This window comes from Ammospiza caudacuta, chromosome 19, assembly GCF_027887145.1.
Source record: "Ammospiza caudacuta isolate bAmmCau1 chromosome 19, bAmmCau1.pri, whole genome shotgun sequence".
Classification (NCBI taxonomy): Eukaryota; Metazoa; Chordata; class Aves; order Passeriformes; family Passerellidae; genus Ammospiza; species Ammospiza caudacuta.
The window spans coordinates 3410468-3428568 of record NC_080611.1 but is presented as its reverse complement, the minus strand read 5'-3'; the positions used below and the strand labels follow the sequence as shown (position 1 = coordinate 3428568).

General features: G+C 51.5%; 2 protein-coding genes across 2 annotated transcripts in view; both read right to left on the bottom strand.

Moving 5' to 3' along the window:
• The window catches only part of LLGL2 (LLGL scribble cell polarity complex component 2), a 33237-nt gene extending 26967 nt beyond the window's left edge, over positions 1-6270 (bottom strand). Inside the window, exon 1 of the mRNA XM_058817106.1 lies at positions 6171-6270. The gene's annotated coding sequence lies outside the window, so the exon portion shown is untranslated. The remainder of the gene's footprint in view (positions 1-6170) is intronic.
• Positions 6271-7750: 1480 nt separating this feature from the next.
• On the bottom strand, positions 7751-17790 carry TSEN54 (tRNA splicing endonuclease subunit 54). The gene is made up of 11 exons (XM_058817359.1): positions 17759-17790; positions 17223-17375; positions 16074-16137; positions 15850-15933; positions 14520-14618; positions 13489-13541; positions 13047-13148; positions 11321-11949; positions 10796-10856; positions 9981-10097; positions 7751-8991 (listed from the first exon to the last, which is right to left on the bottom strand). Exons 1-11 carry the CDS (start codon positions 17785-17787, stop codon positions 8841-8843), a joined length of 1542 nt encoding a protein of 513 aa, XP_058673342.1. The 5' UTR covers positions 17788-17790; the 3' UTR covers positions 7751-8840.
• Between the last annotated feature and the right edge of the window lie 311 nt (positions 17791-18101).

Below are 18101 nucleotides of genomic sequence, written 5' to 3'. Positions count from 1 at the left end.
ATTTTATTTTAATTTGCTGGACAGGGAGCAATTTGCCAGCTACTCTGTACATGACACACATGTGCAGTGGGGCCAGAACTTCTGAGATGCAGTGAAGGGTCAGAATGGATATCAGACATGGTCAGAAGAGGTTCATACACACTACAGCAAGGTGGGGAGCAGGGGGCCAACGCTGCATGAGAAAGAGGGACCAGGAGCACCAAAGGAATTGGTACCCGACCAGAGGGGCTTGAACCCTTCAAACAGTGGGGCTGGAGGTGATGACTGAAGGGACAAGCTTTCACACCTGCAGAGATAGGAACAGCACAGCTGGAAACAGGGTGGCTGCTTCTGTGCTCCTGCCAGCAACAATGGCCCTTGGATAATGACCTAAAGCACTCCTGAAGAGCTTGAGCTGTTATTCAAAGAGTTCCTAGCAAGGCCTTGCACCAGCTGTGAAGGTCCAAAAGAAGGAAATTGTGTGATAAACAGGATGCTTCTACATGCTCCACAGGCATATTTTGAGAACTCCCTTTAGAAACTCTCTGAGCTTGAACTTGTACCTCTTTGTTGCACTACTGCCCTTTTACCTTTCCTGCTCACACTCCAACATCTCCAGCCACCTGTGCAGCACTGCCCTGAGCTCACCAAAGGCCTGCAATGCCTTCAGAGGACCACACGAGGATCAATCAGTCCCTAGAATTACTAGGATCTAGGCGACTGAAATATGTCACCTATGTGACATTCCAGTCACCTAGAATCACTGGCAGCACCAACTACCACAGAAGAACTGGCTCTGGGCAGGGCAGCTGCAGCTCTCTGTGTTTGTGGGCCACCAGCACATGCAGGGGTGAAGAATGTGCACAGAAACATATGAGGACGTCAGAAAAGAGAGGAAGAATAAAAGTGTACTTTACTTGGAAAGTAAATCCTTCTACAATGATTTAGCACCTCAATTGAAATTTCAAAAATAGTGTCAGATTGTAAGACTTCTATGCCTGAGAGAGGGACATATTTTCACAAAGCTACAGTCACTTTAAGTTAGCAAAAGTTACAGAGCAGTGACAAGGTGCTGTGCAATGAAAGGACAGCAGATCATGTCCATGTATAACACACAGCTTGCCCTGAGCCAGACAAGCAAAGGAAAGTGCCAAGGAGACGCACCCTTTCCCCCTGTCCATCAATATCCTGGACCTGTCAAACGAGGCAAACCCACAGAGAAACTCTACTAATTACCCTCCCCACTTTAGAACAGAAGACCTCAGCTGTGCCAGCAGAGACAAACTCAGTGTTAGGAGCAAAGAACAGGAGGCTTGTTTTGAGAGAGACACAACTTTACATTTTAAAACTTGCTAGAATGTTTTATCCTAAAATATTAATGGCATCCTGAAGCATGCTGTTTGAGCCTGCTTATGCAAGAGCTCCAACATTCACACTCCAGCCCACAACAACTTGTCCAACAGGCTAACAAGTGTAGTAGTTCTGAACTGAGCAGTAACTCACTTGAAGAACCATCACCCTGAAGGGCTGAGAGGATCAGAGAAGGCAAGCTACAAAAGTCACCTCTCATAGACTGATACTAGAGTTTCTTTCTGACCAAAGAACCTTTGAGTGTCACAGTATGGGAGAGGATGAGAGGACAAGCAGTTTTGAACAAAGGCAAAGAAGGGTTAGCATCCACTGCAGCACAGGTTGTCCAAAAGTTATTATCACAAGTTTACAAGACACTTATCAAAGAGAAGAATTTTGGTTTTAGTACAATAACCAAGTATCTCTTCCAATTCTAGAAATAGATTCCACAATCTGTATAATCTTATCTTCCAGATGCACATTTACATTTTAGCAGTTTAGTTTCTCTCCCACACACCTTTGGAGTCTTACATAAAACTCCAGCCCCATGTGCTCTGCAGTTGTCTGCCAGTCAGCATTTACAAGCATCTGGTAACAGTTGTGGCTACCAGTAGCCAGACAGGAATTCTCCAGTAGCCTCTGAAGCTATGCCAGGTCTGCATGTATCTAATGTTCTCATTTTCCAGGGAAACAATTCTTTAGGCTTTCAAAGACAAGTCTTTTACCAGAAACTATGTGCAACATTCTCTTCATTTAAGATGCACTGAGAGCAGCTGTTTAGAGGCAACAATAGCCCAAGGCTGAGCCAACCCAAGTTTTGCTGGTACTCAGGACATGGACACCTGACAGCAGAGCTCAGAGTGCCCTGAACATCAAACTCCTGCTGCTTCCTTACCTGAGTGCTCAGCTAAATACAGTAAAGTCCCCCCTTTTCACCTCACTGATTAGATCCAGACACAAAGCCAAATCTCCACACTATTCATATGGAAAGGCAATGAAAGCATGAGTGGCAAGACAATCCTGTTTCCAATCAGACGCTAAGCAGCAGTTTAACATCACAACCAGATTTCACTCTGTCCTCCCTTCTCAGCTCCACTCATTTCAGACGCTGTGAGCCTGGCATGTGAACCCACGTTCAACAGAAGGACAAAAGCTCCTTCCCAGGAGCAGCATTAATTGTTTCTCACTGCTGAGTGTCACCAACCCAGAGCTCCACGTTTTCCTTTGGCTTCCTTGCTTCTGCACACAGCAATGCATCTTGGTGCCCATGCACAGGTTGTTGAAACACTCCATCATTTTCTCCATCAACTTGGCATAGGCTGGCAGGGAACTACCCCGTGCAGAAATTTGTTGCAATTTTTCCTTATGTCCTCTCATGAGAGTGGAATTTCCAGCCAAAATGTTGTAAGTCCCAATCACACAAGTTAATCCAGTCTTGCAAGAAGAGGAAGCCCAGGTCAGAAGTTTTTATTACGTAGACAGTATAAAGTGTGGATGCAGTCTCAAGTGAACCCCACAACAAAAACATACCCATAATGAGTTTATTTTGCTCACATAGCAGAGTTGCAAGGTACCATCTGTGTGCTTCTTTGGCAACCTTTACTCAGCTTGAACAGGTTCTCAATGGGATACAGTCCAAGAGCTTTCTTTTCAAAATGCCAGCAAGTATCTCAAGAACTCCTAAATCCTGCCTTGATTTAGGTTTCCTTCTCATTCCTTCCTCAGCACTCCTTCCTGCTTACAGGTCCTTAAAGGGAGAACATCTACCTATGCAGCTGATAACACTTTATCAACCCTGCTAAAATAAAAGAGGCCTTATCGAGCAGCTTTGTTTGAACTGCAGGCAGTTGGTGCTGCTGTAACAAACAGTCACTCCCATGGCCTTGTCTGAACCAGGTTCTCTCCTCACCCAGGAGTTTTTGCCTTGTTGCTGTTACCAACACAGCAGCAACACAACAGAGGCTGGGGCAGCTGCACAGCAAAAAGCTCTTCCTTAGCACCAGAGCTGAGCAAAGTATCACCTAAACACCAGATTTATCACATTTATCGATTGCAGGTGCCATGACTCACTGTGAAAGGACAAATTTAAGAACAATTTTAGCTTGAAATCAATGAAACGAGCCCGAGCTATTCTTTAACTGTTCATCTCTACCACCCTGCTTGGCTGTGACACACTGTCAAGGCAGATACTCAAGAAGAAAGCACAAGCCAAGCAGAAGACCCAAAGCAAGGGAAGGAGCAGTTGCAGAACACAGAGAAGAGTAAGACACCACCTCCTTTTCCCAGGAGAAGGAAGATGCTCTAACATTAATCTCAGTTTAATGAGACCATGCAGAGATCTCCCTTACACAACTGCTGAGCCACTGCTAACCCCCACCACTTGCAGCTTCATAAACAGCAGAGTATTCATGTGCACCTTGCATGCAGTAGTCAGAGAGGAAAACCAAAAGATCCTCTAAAGAGAATTTATTTCAGTGAACCTGGAGAGACAGACAGTGAAATGAACAACTGAACAGACTGTGGCAGCACTATGTGCAGGTGGCTGCCCTCCTAAAACACAAACAATATTAAACAAAGTGTCAGACATTGATTCTCCGAGAACTCCTTGAAAATAATTGAGAACTAATCGCACAACTCTGGCGAGTTCATGTACTGCCAACAGCCTTGTACTCGGAGTTACCAGGAACCGCCCACCTGCAATGAATTTGGGAATTGTGCAAACCTTGTGTGTCATTAGGACTCCCATTGTGCTCTCCTTGTCATGGGGGCATGACAACACAAAGTTTCAAAATGCTACAGCAGAACAAAGTCTTTGCACTGAACAATATTATTGCCCATGATGCAAAACCTTTTGTAGGCTTTGCTAAGGAGCGTGCATGAAACAGAAAAGTGGCTTGTAACTTTGGAGCAGCACTTTACAAACAGTGGGTCGATGGAACAACACATAAAAGCATTTGCTTCATAAAGCAACACAAAGAGATCCAGCTGTGAGAAACGTTTATATAAGAACTGGAGTTTTCACAGTTTCTGCACAGAAACCAAACCAGTGCCTCCTTTGGTATTTTAAAGAAAGATCCTCCTTTGGTATTTTAAAGAAAGATGATGGTACTGGGAGTATCACACACTCTTATTGCCATGTATTAACTGCAAGACATACGTTTAAAACCTCCCTTGCTCTTTGACATTTCTCAAACTTCTGTGTCAGCCAAGAAAAGACACACCTCTTCCATAAGCAATTCCCAGGAACAATTATGTTACCATACCAGAAGGCCACTGGAAGATAAAGGGCTCTCAACTGGTTTAACTCCTCCAGTACTCTTCTTCGGTCAGCTGTTGTAGCAGATGCAATTTGTTCAAAACCAAATAAAAGACATTCCTCAGCACCATCCTATGAAGATGTTTGAGAATTCTTCTCCCTCTCCAATACCACGAACTATACAGAGCCCCTTGGCAGGCTACAAGCAGCGCTGAGCAGGATTAGAGACTGCTCACCACTGGCCCGGATCATCCTCATCTCCTCCACGGGCCAGTCTATCCCCACAGGAACGTGCCAGGACGCATGGAGGAGCCTTGGGCCGTACCAGCACTTTGCATCCAACTTGCCAGAAGCACCAGCTTCCCGATTCAATGCTCAGATCACCAGGCAGCTGCTCTGGGCACACAGCTTCAGCTGGGACTTGGTAAAGCCAGATATTCCAGTTGACTGAAGCGCTCTCAGATGACTACAAAGAGCAGCATTCCCCATCAAGTAAGACATGACAATGGACAACTTTTACTTCTACCATCTCAGCGGAGCTGTCCCCTTGTCCTGTCACTATCCCCACACCAACACACGGCTTTGTGCCACTGGCTGCAGAAACACAGACCCGGGAGCCTGATTCAACTGCATTACACCATCAACAAAACTAAACACAAACAGGCAAAGCTTTCTCCAACACCGAGGTTAAGCCTCAGCTCCAGGACGGGAGATACCAGCAAGAGCCTGTTCCCACGGCACAGTGAAGGGCAACCTGAGACAAAGGCTGAACAACTTCCTTCACCGGTTTATTACACCTGTTTGCTGCGTGCTGGAAGTAACGTGCTCCTTCATTCAGCAAGTTCTCGCAACTTTGGGGAGGGGAAAGAAAAACCACCAACAGTGACAAGATGCATTTAATGCGGGCATAGAGGAAAAAAAAAAAAAAAAAAAAAGAGAGAAAATGCTAACAGAATGTCCCGAGGGAATGAGAGTCATTGCAGTTCTTGCTCTTGTCTTCTCCAAGACCCGCTGCTTGGAGCCAGCGGCAGCACTGGAGACTTGCGGGCCGGGGCATCTCGGACCGCAGCACCGGGCGGGAGCGGTTCCCGCAGCCCCCGGGAGCGGCCCCGGCCCGGACCCGCTGGAGGGCCCGGCAGGAAGTCCCGGAGCGGCCACTGCCGCCACCTCCCCCGGGGAATCCCGGGATGCGGAGCGGTACCCGCGGGGCTGCGCGCTCCGGCCGGGACAGACACAGCGCAGCGAGCCCGGGAGCGGGCACAGCCGCACACAAAACCCCGCCAGCCCTCAGCGCCGCGGCTGCAAGTTCCACCGGAGACACCGCCGGCGTCCCCGGTGCGCCGGGGCTTCACGTGCGGGCAGCCCCGACACGGCCGGCCCAGGCAGCGCCGAGAGCCCGGGCACCGGCGAAGGGAACCCCCTCAGGGGCGGGGGCACGGCGAGCACCTGCCGGCCCCGCCGCGCAGCCCAGCACGGGCGGGCATGGCGGGGGCCGCCCCGGGGAGCTCTGCCGGGGCCGTGCCGGCCGGACCCCCCGCCGGGACCCCTTCCGCCTCCCCGCGCGGCCTCAGTGACCAGCGCTTACCTGCGGGGGCTGGGGCCGGGCCGCCCCGGCCGCGCTCCGCTCCGCGCCCGCTCCCCCTCAGCTGCGCGGCGGCCTCGCTCCGCGGGCACCTCCGGGCGGGGCGCGGCGGGCGGGGCCGGGGGCGGGACCGCCCGGTAGGCGGGGCCCTGCTATGCAAATTGCATGTATGGGCGTGGTCTCGCATGCAAATGAGGTCGGCCCGCGGCTCCGCCTCCCTTTCGGCCGGCGCGCTCATGAATAATTCAGCAGCGCGCTCGCTGTAGCCAATCAGAGAGCAGCACCGCACGGCTCGGGAGCGCGGACACCCGGCACCGGGAACAGGCCGGGAAAGGCGGCCCGGGAAAGGGCGGCGGGGAAAGCCGGGGCCGGACTCCAGGCCCTTCCTCCCGGCTCCAGCGCCGCCAGGGAGATCCCAGCTTTCACAGCCTTGCCTGTGAAAACTGGCAGATTTTGCAAAAAGTCGAAGCCTTCGCTGGAGAGAGGAATACAAAGTCCCACCGCACAGTCCCGCAGCAGCCATGCCCTATCCTGCTGCAGGGAACAGCAGATGGACAAAGAAGCTGTATTTACGTATAGGGCAATGGCAGGTGAAAGTCTGTCCACTCTGCATCCATGCAAAAGCTTGAAATTACCTCTGACAAGGGTCCAGTAGCAGTATTTCACCCACGTTTCCAAAAGTAATGTTTTTCAATTAAACATTCAGTTCTCTCATCTTCTTGCAATGCTCAGCCGATCTGCATCACAGGCCAAAGTGGAGCAGTGGTATCAGTCTGGATCATGCTCCTGTTCTGGGGTGGGTAAAGGCACCATCAGATGTTACAGTGCTGAGCAAGGCAGCCACAGTTTCTCAATCCTCCCTGCAGTGGTTATTAAATTGTAATTGTCTTGTGCTGAATCAGGGAGTCTCTGCCCCAGTGAAACTCACTGGGTGGCTCTCCTAGAGTTCATCGATACAATTCCACCTTGGCATAAAGAGATGAGACTGATTGAAATCAACAGGAGTGAGTTTGACCTAATTCCAGGACAAACATGAGCCTTGTGGGTCAGGCTGGAGTTCTCCGGGCTGTGTCTGTTCTTAGAAACTCCCTTCCCACTGCCTTTAATCTGTAAAACACTCTGGGAGAACGCTGAGGGCAGCTGGGGCTGCCAACCCCGGAGAGTCAAAGCCCTGCTGGAAGGAGGAAGAGGAAGGGGAGGGAGCGTGGGAGGAGCCGCCAGACCCCTCACCTCAGGACAGCCCCGCCGACTTCCAGCATCTGATAACGGGGGCGTGTGTGTGAAACAGGAGAGCCCCGGCACCCTGGGCTACGATACCCTGAGCACGCAAGAGGAAGATGAAGGAGGAAGAGGTGTCGTGTGCCAGCAGGATGTAGGGACACCTCCAGGCCGTGAGTCACGCTGCCCTCCCCGGGAACAGCCGGCGTAGGAGCAGGGTTACCCGGGTTACAGCCACAGTATGACCTTGAGCAGGCATTCACCAGCTGCTGCTGCTGCTGCTCGGGTCCCAGCAGCCTCCACAGTCTCCCTCTGCATAAATGAACATTTCTAGGAGATTTAAGAAATACACCGAGGAGCTTGAATTGTTGGAAAAGGATTTTTTTTATTGCTTAGCGTTCTCCACATCTCCAGAAAGAATAAAAAAACACCAAATAAAATACATCTAAACCAGTTGCTATTACAGTTCTGAAAACTTTGATATCAAACACAGCCTTGCTTAGCTCACTTCCACCCACTGAGCAGACCTTCTGGCACCTGGCACTTTTGGCATAGAGGCTAAAGCAAATTTGGTACCTAGATATCCTGGTGGAGAGCAGACTGGAAAGCTCATGAGGAATTTGTAGCTTTTCTCTTTACTCAGGGACCTCTCACGTGCAAGAGAAATAACAAGGATCCACAGCCAGGAAAGAGGATGTTGGGCTGAAGGAGAGGGGCTGCAACTCAGCCCAGGTGAGACTGCCAGATGCAGTGTGCTGGTAGTGGTGGTGAAGTTTTAGCATGGTTTAACACTGTGTGGCCAAAATGCATCTCAGCACAGCTGCTGCAGGAAGCCAAGCTGCCATCTGCAATGCTCTGGGGCTTTCTTTGGCCTCTGGCTGACGAAATTGTGTTCAAGGCACAGTTTCCTGCTCTCAAGTGTCTGGAAACTTTCCTCCAGGTGACTGAGTTTATGGCTGTGCCCTTTCCAGACCAGAATGTGATCTGATGGTCCTCGGCACAGATGAATGACAGAGGCTCAGGCCACCAGCACTGATCAGCTTATTCTGTCCCTGATTGACCTCAGTGACACTCCAATCATTCCATTGGTGTAGCACAGTGGTTCTTTACATGTGACAAAAGGATCACCAGCAAAGTGTTTTCTAACGGTCCATAGTCAGCAAAAGATGACTCGGGAAAGGCAGGCTGGTGGTCCACGAGGTGAGAAAGCTGGAGAGCCAGTGGCTTCAAGAACAAAGCAGTGTGTACTCCAGCCCAGAAAAGCCCAGCTAAGCCAAACAGACTCACATATTATGCCTGAGCCGTCTGGGTGGGTGAAGCCAGTAAAGTGGCCAACTTCCCAAGGTTCCAGTTATCACAGGCTCTGTTTTCTGTAATATTTCATTAATCAGGAAAACAACTCCTGAGTAAAACTGTTCCCTTTATTCCATCCCATTTCTGCAAGTGACAGCAGCTTCAGTGATAAACATCAACGGGCAGCTTGAACTCCTTCAGTGAATAGAAGGTGATTTCTCCATGATCCACCAGTGCAAAGACCAGAGGGACGTCCCCACTCAGATACGTCACCTGCTTCAAAGCCCGCAGGGAGGGGATCTGCTCATCAAAGCTACAGAGAGAAAAAAACATCCTGTTTGTTCTCCAAGCTAGAAGAACACAGAGGCAAAGCTGTCCTGGCCAGCCATCACAACAGCTCCCTTTGGTCTGAGGAGCTGGTAGTGATTCTCCCCACCCACTGCAGTCCTGCCAGCCCTGAGAGTGAGTACCCAGCATGCCTGGAGCTGGGAGCTGGTGAATCCTTTGCCAAAAGCAAGGATAACTTGTGCTGGGAAGATCTTTAGGTTGCTGGGATCAACATCTGACCTGCTTTTCCCTCCTTTTAATTCTGCAGAGTCTGTTTGCTCATCAATGAAAGTATTCAGGCAACAAGGATCATCCTACTGGCTGATGACATACCTTGTAAAACTGCATTACCACCTTCCTTCCTCTGTCTACTACAGCTGCAGAGAGCAGAGGGACAGTTTCAGTAAAGCAAAATGAGAAAAGGCAGAAACTGAACTTTGTACCTTGCTACAGAGTTCTAGTATCAGGTTCTGGATCCAGCAAAAAAGGGGACACATACCCTCTGTTCTTAGTGATTTTAACATTACACTCGACAAAGATCAAAATACTGAACCTATGGCTCAGAGCCTGTAGCAAGCTCTGGGGAGGTTCATCTCTGCAGAATTCCAGAGTGACCTGCACTGAGGATTCAGCTCCTGTAGCACTGGGTTCTACCTGAATTTCACAAGTATTGCATAAAAGCTGTGGCTTCTTTCTCCTGACTCCCAGTGATACTCAGACATGAGCAGCAACCACATGACCAAACAATGTGGGTTGAATGCAAGGACAGGGGAAGAGGGGGGGAAACTGTCGGCCATAGTCTCCAACAAAGGATGAAGAACTGAAAGAAAAAAAAATCCTGGGCAGGACCACCCTCAAGTGAGACACTCTGATGATCTGTAAAGCTCACAAGATGTTGGGTCATTTACAGATCATTAGGACTTCGTTTCCACAACAACTGCAAAGTTTCAGAAACAGCACAAGATTCGTGGGTACCTCCGAACACACATCCTGACATGGGGCTTCCCAGGCTTTGTCTTCTTAAACTTGGACACAGCGTCTGCTTGATACACGTTGAAGTCTATCTTCATGACCTCTGGGTCCTCCTGCAGCCTGCAGGGGAACACACCCACAGGTATGGGATCAGAACACTGCAGGGTATGGGTGCAGCAGAGAAAAGAGGGAGCAAAAACTCCCTTTAGTTTGGGTCTAGGTTTGACTAGTTTGTGTCCTTTGAAAGGCTTCACTCCTCAAAGGACTGACCCTGCAATTGTATCAATTACTTTCCAGAACTTTCCTGTGGTCAGAGCAGAGCAAGATCCTGGCTCACATCTACCCTACAGCCTCACAAGAAGCAGCACTAAGACGGGAGCAAAGCACAGCAGGAACTGCTCACAAGCACCACACTGACTCTGAGGCAGGAGCAGAACCCAAAGTCCCAAAGCCAAGGTTTCATAACCACTGAAGCAGGGATGGCAGCACATTCCAGGGATGAGGCACAGGTGAAACCAAATCAAACCTCTGGCTGGTGGGCAGAGAAGGAAGGGCAGGATAAAAGAGGAACCCTGCTGTTTGAATTGGCCTGGAAAGCCCTGGCTCTGCTGCTGCAGGACCTGCCACTTCACGGAAATGTCACCCCCTCTCTAGAAATGCTAGGGGGTCATGGAGCAGAGCACTGCCTTCTCTTGGCACCCTGGATGTGCAGCAACTCCCAGACTGCTGCTGGGAGCACCTCACAGACCTCACAAGCAGGGACAGTCACAAGACACTCCTGCTCCCCACAGCTCCAAGCTGACTGGCTGGATACTAACCAGGAGGCTCCATCCAGGATGTGGGAGGGCTGCAGCACACTGATCTGCTCGAGGAGCTCAGCTGGAGGGAGAAGGAACGGGAAAGGATCACACCAGCAATTTCCCTCCCAGGGCACTCCAAGCACTCCACACCACCCACGAGCCTTCCTCCTCTGACAATGGCTGGCAGCTCCACAGTCACCACTGGCTACTTCAAAGACCTCAACTTCCTCATCTCCTCCCAACACACAGCCCAGACACTCTGCAGTTGCTTTGCATCTTGCTGGCTCTGACTGCACATGCCTAACAGCCCAGCAGGAAGGACTGCAATACAGCAGGACATGGGGAATGGATTAGAAGCCCTCCCAAGGCCTTGTTTATCCTGGCACTTGAGTGGGCTATAGAAAGATTCTCCTGCTCAAAATACTGTCCCCAAAACTGATGTTCAGCTTCTCCATGTCATCCCTTTTGCTGCTGCATACCAGACACTCTTTCTCAGAGCTGGGGGAGAGAGAATGGTCCCTGTCAAGTTCCCAGAGCCACTACCTGGTGAGGTCACTTCTTCTGGCCGCAGCAGTGGTGTGACAGCTTGGTTCCAGAGGTGGGAGGGTCGCTTCCAAGCCCTCTGCTGCCTCCTCTGCTCCAAGAGGGCTTTGTACTCCTGCCAGCTGGAGCAGCACCTCACCTCCTGGTCGGCATTGACACTGCTCCTGTACCTGCTCTCCCTCTCACGCTGCCTCCTCTCCTTCCGCGACAGCTTTTCCTGTTTCTGGTTGATCTGTGTGCACCAGGAAGCTGCATCCACCTCCCTGCCTGGCACGTTCTCTGGTAGGAGCCTGCTGTCAGGGGAGGGCAGGTGTGTGCAGGGCTGGTCTGAGGCCATGTTGGGAAAGGTGATGGTGGTAAAATCCCAGCGGGGTGCATGGGTGCCAGTGCTGTTCTCCTTGTGGTCTCCAGCCTGCCTGCTGGAGAAGCTCAGAGAGTCCTTTTGTCCTGTATCAAGAGGAACTAGCATTGACTCCCCGTCTGCACTGACAGCATCTGGTTCCTTTGGCTGCACTGACAAGGGCTTTTCATCCACAGGAATGGAGTCTCCATAGTCATCTCCATCTTTGCTGGAGGTCCCTTCAGCTTCTGGAAGGTCCTCACATACTTTATGTTTCTTCTCATGTAAACTAAAGACAAAGGAACAGTAAAAAATTCAGGGAGAGCGTGTGGTAGAGCTTGCTTTCCTTTAAATTCTGCCTGCTCCCTATTAACAGGAAGAATGCAGTCTGCCAAGCCTGAAGGAAGGGCAACAAAAGTGGCAGGAACCCCCAGATACGTCTGCAAACCCTTTAGAACAACTTCTTTGTGAGACAAATGCGAAAAGAAAAAAGCAGCAAAAACTAAACAGTGAATGCCAAAGGCAGATTAAACTTCTGAGAAGTCCTGCACAAGGTTTGACTTCAACGCCCAAGAGAATGTCAGCCTTGATTTGTATAGACAATGTTTCCAACCTGCCATGCCAGCTCCACACCCCAGACACTGACCCAAACACCTCCATGCAAACACTATGGACTTCAGCCAAAGCAGCACAGGCCAGGCAGAAACTTGCCTGCCAAGCACCTCTTATTGGTGTGAGATTCAGACTCTGATTCCAGAGAAGATGGGGCAGTTCTTAGACCAGAAGTTTAACCTCTCAGTTCCTACAATTCCAAACTCCTCAGGCACTGATCTACTGTCAACAGAGACTCTCCAGGCTCATCCTCCCCGTTTCTGAAAGGCTGACGCCACCTCCTGGGAACTGTCAGAATTATGAGAAGAATTGCTCATTGTCAGGTTGTGGGGATGTTTCAGACATGTGCAAGCCCTAGGACACAAGTCTGCTCTCTGCTGTTGAGTCTTGGCAGGTAAGTTGTACTGAGGAGGTGGATAAATGGAAGAGGTGCACTGTGGTAGCTGTGCTCCTGTTAAAAAAAGTAGGAGGAGGTGCCTGACACGTGTTCCTTTTGCACTGACTTCTCCACTCTTCTCTTTTGACATCTCAGCACCACAGGGGGACCTGGGGACAATTTGCCCCTCTTAGCCCTGGCATGACACACACGTGTGACAAAAGGGAACACTGCAAGGCATTCAGGAAAAGTGCTGCACTGCCTGGGAACAGCCAAGAGCAAAGTGCCATACAAGGTCACCCCCAGCAGGAGGGCCTGGGGACACTGCAGCAAAGCAGCTGCTCCTGAGCAAGCAGAGCCTGAAGAGGATGGGAGAAGGCTTTGGGCCACATCCTTACCGGGGGCTGGAACTCCTCCTCCTCCTCTTGCAATGGTGTTTCCCAGAGCTCTTGCAGTGACCTTCCAAGTTCAGCTGCCTCTCATAGGGAGACAGGACAGTGCTGGAAGGAGAGACCAACACAGAGGCTGAGAGCAGGGTGATGTAGAGGAAATACCTTCTGCCCAGCCCCCAGAATACAGCAACCAAAGACACAGAAAATGCCCAAGTGGGACCAGGATGGCCCTCAGTTCATGCCCCAGTTCATGTTCCAAATCACCTCCTCAGGAAGGAGGAGCAAGGAAGGGCAGAGTGGCACTCTTAGCCTTTAATCCTCCCAAGAGATGGAATGCAGGGCCAAAGTCCTCCTCTCTGGTCCCATTCCCTGGGTCCAGGCAGTGGGTACAGAGAGTCTCAGGGTCTTGAGGAAGGAGAAAGCAGCACGGGAAGGAAAAGTTGATTACCTGGGGTCAAATCTCAGTACAATATAACCCAGTTGCTTCAAATGGCTGAACACCTTAGAGCAAAGGAAAGCAAGAATGTTAGATGACAGCTCTAAACACAATTTACTTCAGTTCCACTATGACTGAATGATGTCCTGGGTGACTTTATGATGCTTGTATCCCCATTCATATGTTTAGCCCAGAAATAAGTTTTGCACCTTTAAGATTGGTTCTGAGAGTGAAGGAGGGAGAGAAGAAGCGTGCAGTTTGTTTTCAGACACTGCACTCACTCCTCCACATTCCTGCTCCTGGACTATGTTGTCTGCAGATGGACAGACAGTGGGACAGAGCTCTCCTTTGCTTTCAGTTAGTTTTTAGCTAGCTGAGGCAGAGAAGTTCCCTGGACATGGACTGTGGGTTTGCTTTTTCTCTGGACCTGTTTAAGCCTGTTCTGGACCAAATACCAGAAGAGCACTGGCAGCTCACACCTGTGGCCCACTGGGCTGGGCCTGGGCTGTGGCATTTCCAGCATCAGAGGGACAGATAAGAGAATGAGTGAGTCGAGCTACAGCCCACTAAGGGGACTTTTCTGAGTTTGTCATCTCTTTTGGAGGGGCAAGAGGTTTTATAGTTTAATACTGGTTTGGTTTTTTTTTTTTCTGTGCTGGTGAATGCTTTGCCTTTTAAATGAACAGTTTTTTCCACTTTTCTCCAAGGAAACCTTTTTCCCAAAGCAGTTGTGGGACGGGCTGCTTGAATTTGCTCTCTAGAGGAAACCTCTTTTAGAGGTTTTTCTCCCGAAATTGGCCTAAAACCAGGACAGTGAACACAGTGTGGCACTGGCAGAGGAGCAAATGCCAGGGTTAGGACCCAAAGCAAAGGGGGGGAAACAGGAACTGAACATCTGGAAGAAGGTGAGTGGGAAAACTGAGGATGACTTCCCTTCCCTCCCCAATCAGCCTACCCTGCTTCCAGCCACTGGAAGAGCTTGTGTGGCAGAGTCTGGCCTTTCTGCCTTCATCCTCCTCCAACACCTGGAGGTCCCAACACACCTGGTAATGTGACAGGCTCATTGCCTCCTGGCACAACAGGGTCTCGTAGGCTTCCTGGATTGACAGGGGCACATCTCTGTAAAAGAGCTGGACAGAGCCCTGCAGGGCAGAAGCTTGGTGTGAGTCACAGGAACAAATCTATGCAAGCTCACAGCCTGTCCTTTCCCACTGCTGCTGACAGCTGGTCCCTCCCTGACAGGATATCCATCTCTCCCCATGTGTCACCTGGACCTCTTACAGTCCCTTTCCCATACCCAGTTCCCCCATACCCTGGTTTGATCAGCCAGGTAAGAAGTTCCCACCCACAGCTCTCAGCTCCTGCTCCTGTTTGGAGGATGCACCTGGGAGCAAAAAACTCAGCTGATAAAATAACCACTGCTTGGACAGATAAACTAACTTTGATGATCTGAGTGATTCAGGATACAGCACAACAACAAAAGCACTTACACCAGCAAAACTGAGAACTGGAGCAGAGGAGTGAACAACAGCTTCAGGTGGCATCAATTGGTGCCTACTCAGAAGCATTTACTTCCTTTACAGACTCAGAGATCCCATAGGTAACTTCCCCTGGGAATAGCAAATGACCTCCAGAAGGCTGTTTTAGGCTACACTTTTTTCCTCCTTTCTGTCTTTTTAAATGGTGTTTACTCATAAGGAAAACAAAACCCTAGGAACCACACCTTTTCCATGGCATGGGCTGAAGGCATCTCACTGTTTTTTTCTGCTTTTGGGGGATTTTGTACTCAGCATCTGACTAAACCATTTTATTGCCATCAATTTGTTTACAAACTATTAGTCAGAATGCCAGGGGTAAAAAAGCCCCACCTTTGCTTTAGGATTTAAGAAATGGCATCAGCATCAGCTCACAATCTGTTTATTTTGCTGAGGGATAAAAGTTCCCTTTAGATCAATACACCAATTCTACTGATAACAGGTTTTGGTGGAGAGACCAGAAAAAACTCCTTTCTACAGCAAAGAAATCCAGCTGAGCCCTAAGCAGCATTTCTGCAAGCAGAGGAGCACTGAACCAACGTGGTCTCAATACTCTGTCTGCCACATTTAAATTTCTTTCTGCCATATATACTGGGAAGAAATCCCAAGCAGCAACCCCAAAGATCTCTGCTTAAGCTGAATGAACTGGCCACAGATCCAACTGACACACTGTCAGTGACACAGAGGCTGCTTGAGAGTACAGGGTATGAACCCACAGCCTGGTGACAAACAGGTCCATCAGAACATACTAAAAGAGACAATTCTTTGAGAAGCAGCTGCTTATCAGTTATTACAGCTCCCCCAGTCAGTGAGGACCCAGTGCTCTCATCCTACTTACACACTCCAGCAGGTACAGAGCTTCCTCGGGCAGCAGGCATTGTTTGCCTCGTTCTGAGAACCCCATGGTGTGCCAGAACTTTCCCTGGAACAGGAGCACAAATCCCTGATTGGTTCTGGCTGCTCCCTGCTGACAGCCAGGCTCCCTCCCATTGCAAGAAGCAAATTAAGGAATCTGTGAGGCAGTAGGAGATGATGGCACTGAGCACACTCTGTGGCACTCACCGCAGGGGACTTCAGCTCCACGATGCCCTGTTCTGGTTTCCACTCAGCCTTCACCAGATTCCCCCTGAGAAGAATAAAGATTTGTTTGTTACTGCTAGTGTGGCCTACAATCAGCTCCTGGTGTAGCAGCACAAAACAAGCTCAGGGAGGTGTCAAAGGCAGCAAGTTTCCAGGTGGCATTTTTACAAGGCATCAGAAAGCCATCATCCCCTGGCTCTAGCAGCATCACTTTATCACCACCAAAAGTTAAAAGTGTCTTCAGTCAGCACCACAGAGACATGTCCACAGGCTACAGCAGCTTGCTGGAGATGCAGGGCCTAATGCAGGATATGTGGATATTGAGGAACTAACACCTCTGAGGTTGCCCAGAGAAGCTGTGGCTGCCATGTCCCTGTAAGCATTCACAGCCAGGTCGGATGGGGCTCTGAGCAACCTGGTCTAGTGGAAGGTGTCCTTGCCTATGGCAGAGAGTCCAATGGGGTGATCTTTAAGGTCCTTTCCAACCCAAACCATTCAGTGATTCTGTATCATACAGAACTCAGCTGCTGCCAAGACATCCTCTAATCACTGTACCCTACCCACGGGGACTCACAGGGAAAAAATAATAGCTGCAGGCCAAGCAGAGAAGGTGTGTGTTGAGAGGTGGGTGTGAATGCCTCCCAAGTGATAAGCACCAAAGTCTGGCAGCACTGTTGAAACCACCAAGGCTGATAAATCAAGGACACTGACACCTGGTCAAATCTGTGCAGGCCACACAGGAGCATCAACAAGACACTCAGTAACTTGGATCATGCCCAAGAAGGCAGTGGCTGCTACCTGCAAAGGCCACAGGATTACACAGGCACCTGGGAAAACCAAGAGCCCTGTGAGGGACTTTCTGAAGCCACAGCATGTCCCTGTTTTCCTTCAGGGACAGCCAGGCTGTGTCGCACTGCTGCTGCTCCAGCACGGGCACTGAGTGCAGGTGAACCGCGGGGGGTTTACTGCGCTGTCCAACACCTCCTGCTACCAACAGGGGTTTACTGTGGTGTCCAACACCTCCTGCTGCCAAGGGGATCGCACCCGTAACCCCCGAGCTGTGCTCTGCCCGCCGGCATCACCCCTTCCACGGGAAAAGCCATTCCCAGCGCCGCTCCAGGATGGACTTACGGCCGCTCCGGGCGCTCCTCGCAGAGCAGCCGCCACTGCTCCTCGCCGCAGCGCCGCAGCCTCTCGGCCTGCCCGGCCGAGCCGTCGGGGAGGAAATACTTCTGCCCGCGGGGGCTCCGCGGGGCCTGGCAACCCTCCGGCTGCTCCGCCGTGCTGCGGGCGACAGCGGGGTGGTGAGGGACGGGAGAGCGGCCGCCAGCCCCGGGACCCCGTACAGCAGTGCCCCCGGGGCCTCCCGTGCTTCGGCAGCCCCTCCAGATCCCCGTACCGGGCGTTCCCGCGGTGCTTCCCCAGGCCCCGTACCGCGGCTCCGCCGGTACCTTCCCGGCCCCCTCATCGGTGGCTCCCGCCAGTGCCTCCTTTTCCCCGGTACCGCGCGTTGCGCCGGTGCCTCCCCGGTCCCCAATACTGCAGACTCCCCCAGTGCTCCCGCGGCTTCCCGTAGTGAGGTTGTCTGCGGTTCCCCATGGTACCTTCCCGGCCCCCTCCCCGCGGGTTCCCCCGCTGCCTCCCCGCTTTCCCCCCTTCCGCCCCACCTGAGGCGGCGGGACCCGCCGGCCTCCATGGGCACGTGCCGGACCAGCGTCCTTCCGCCGCCGGGCACGAGCGCCGCCAAGAGGGCGGGCTCCGCCAACGCGCCCCCTGGCGGCTCGGAGGACTGCGAGCGGCGGGGACCGGGCACCGGGCACCGGGGAGGGAACGGGGGAGGGACGGAGCACCCAGGGATGGGCACCGGGGAGGGGACGGAGCACCCAGGGCCAGGCACTGCTGAGGGACAGGACCGGGCAGGACCGGGCACCGGGGCGGGACGGAACACCCAGAGACGGGCACTGCTGAGGGACAGGACTGGGCACCGGGCACCAGGACGGAGCATCCAGG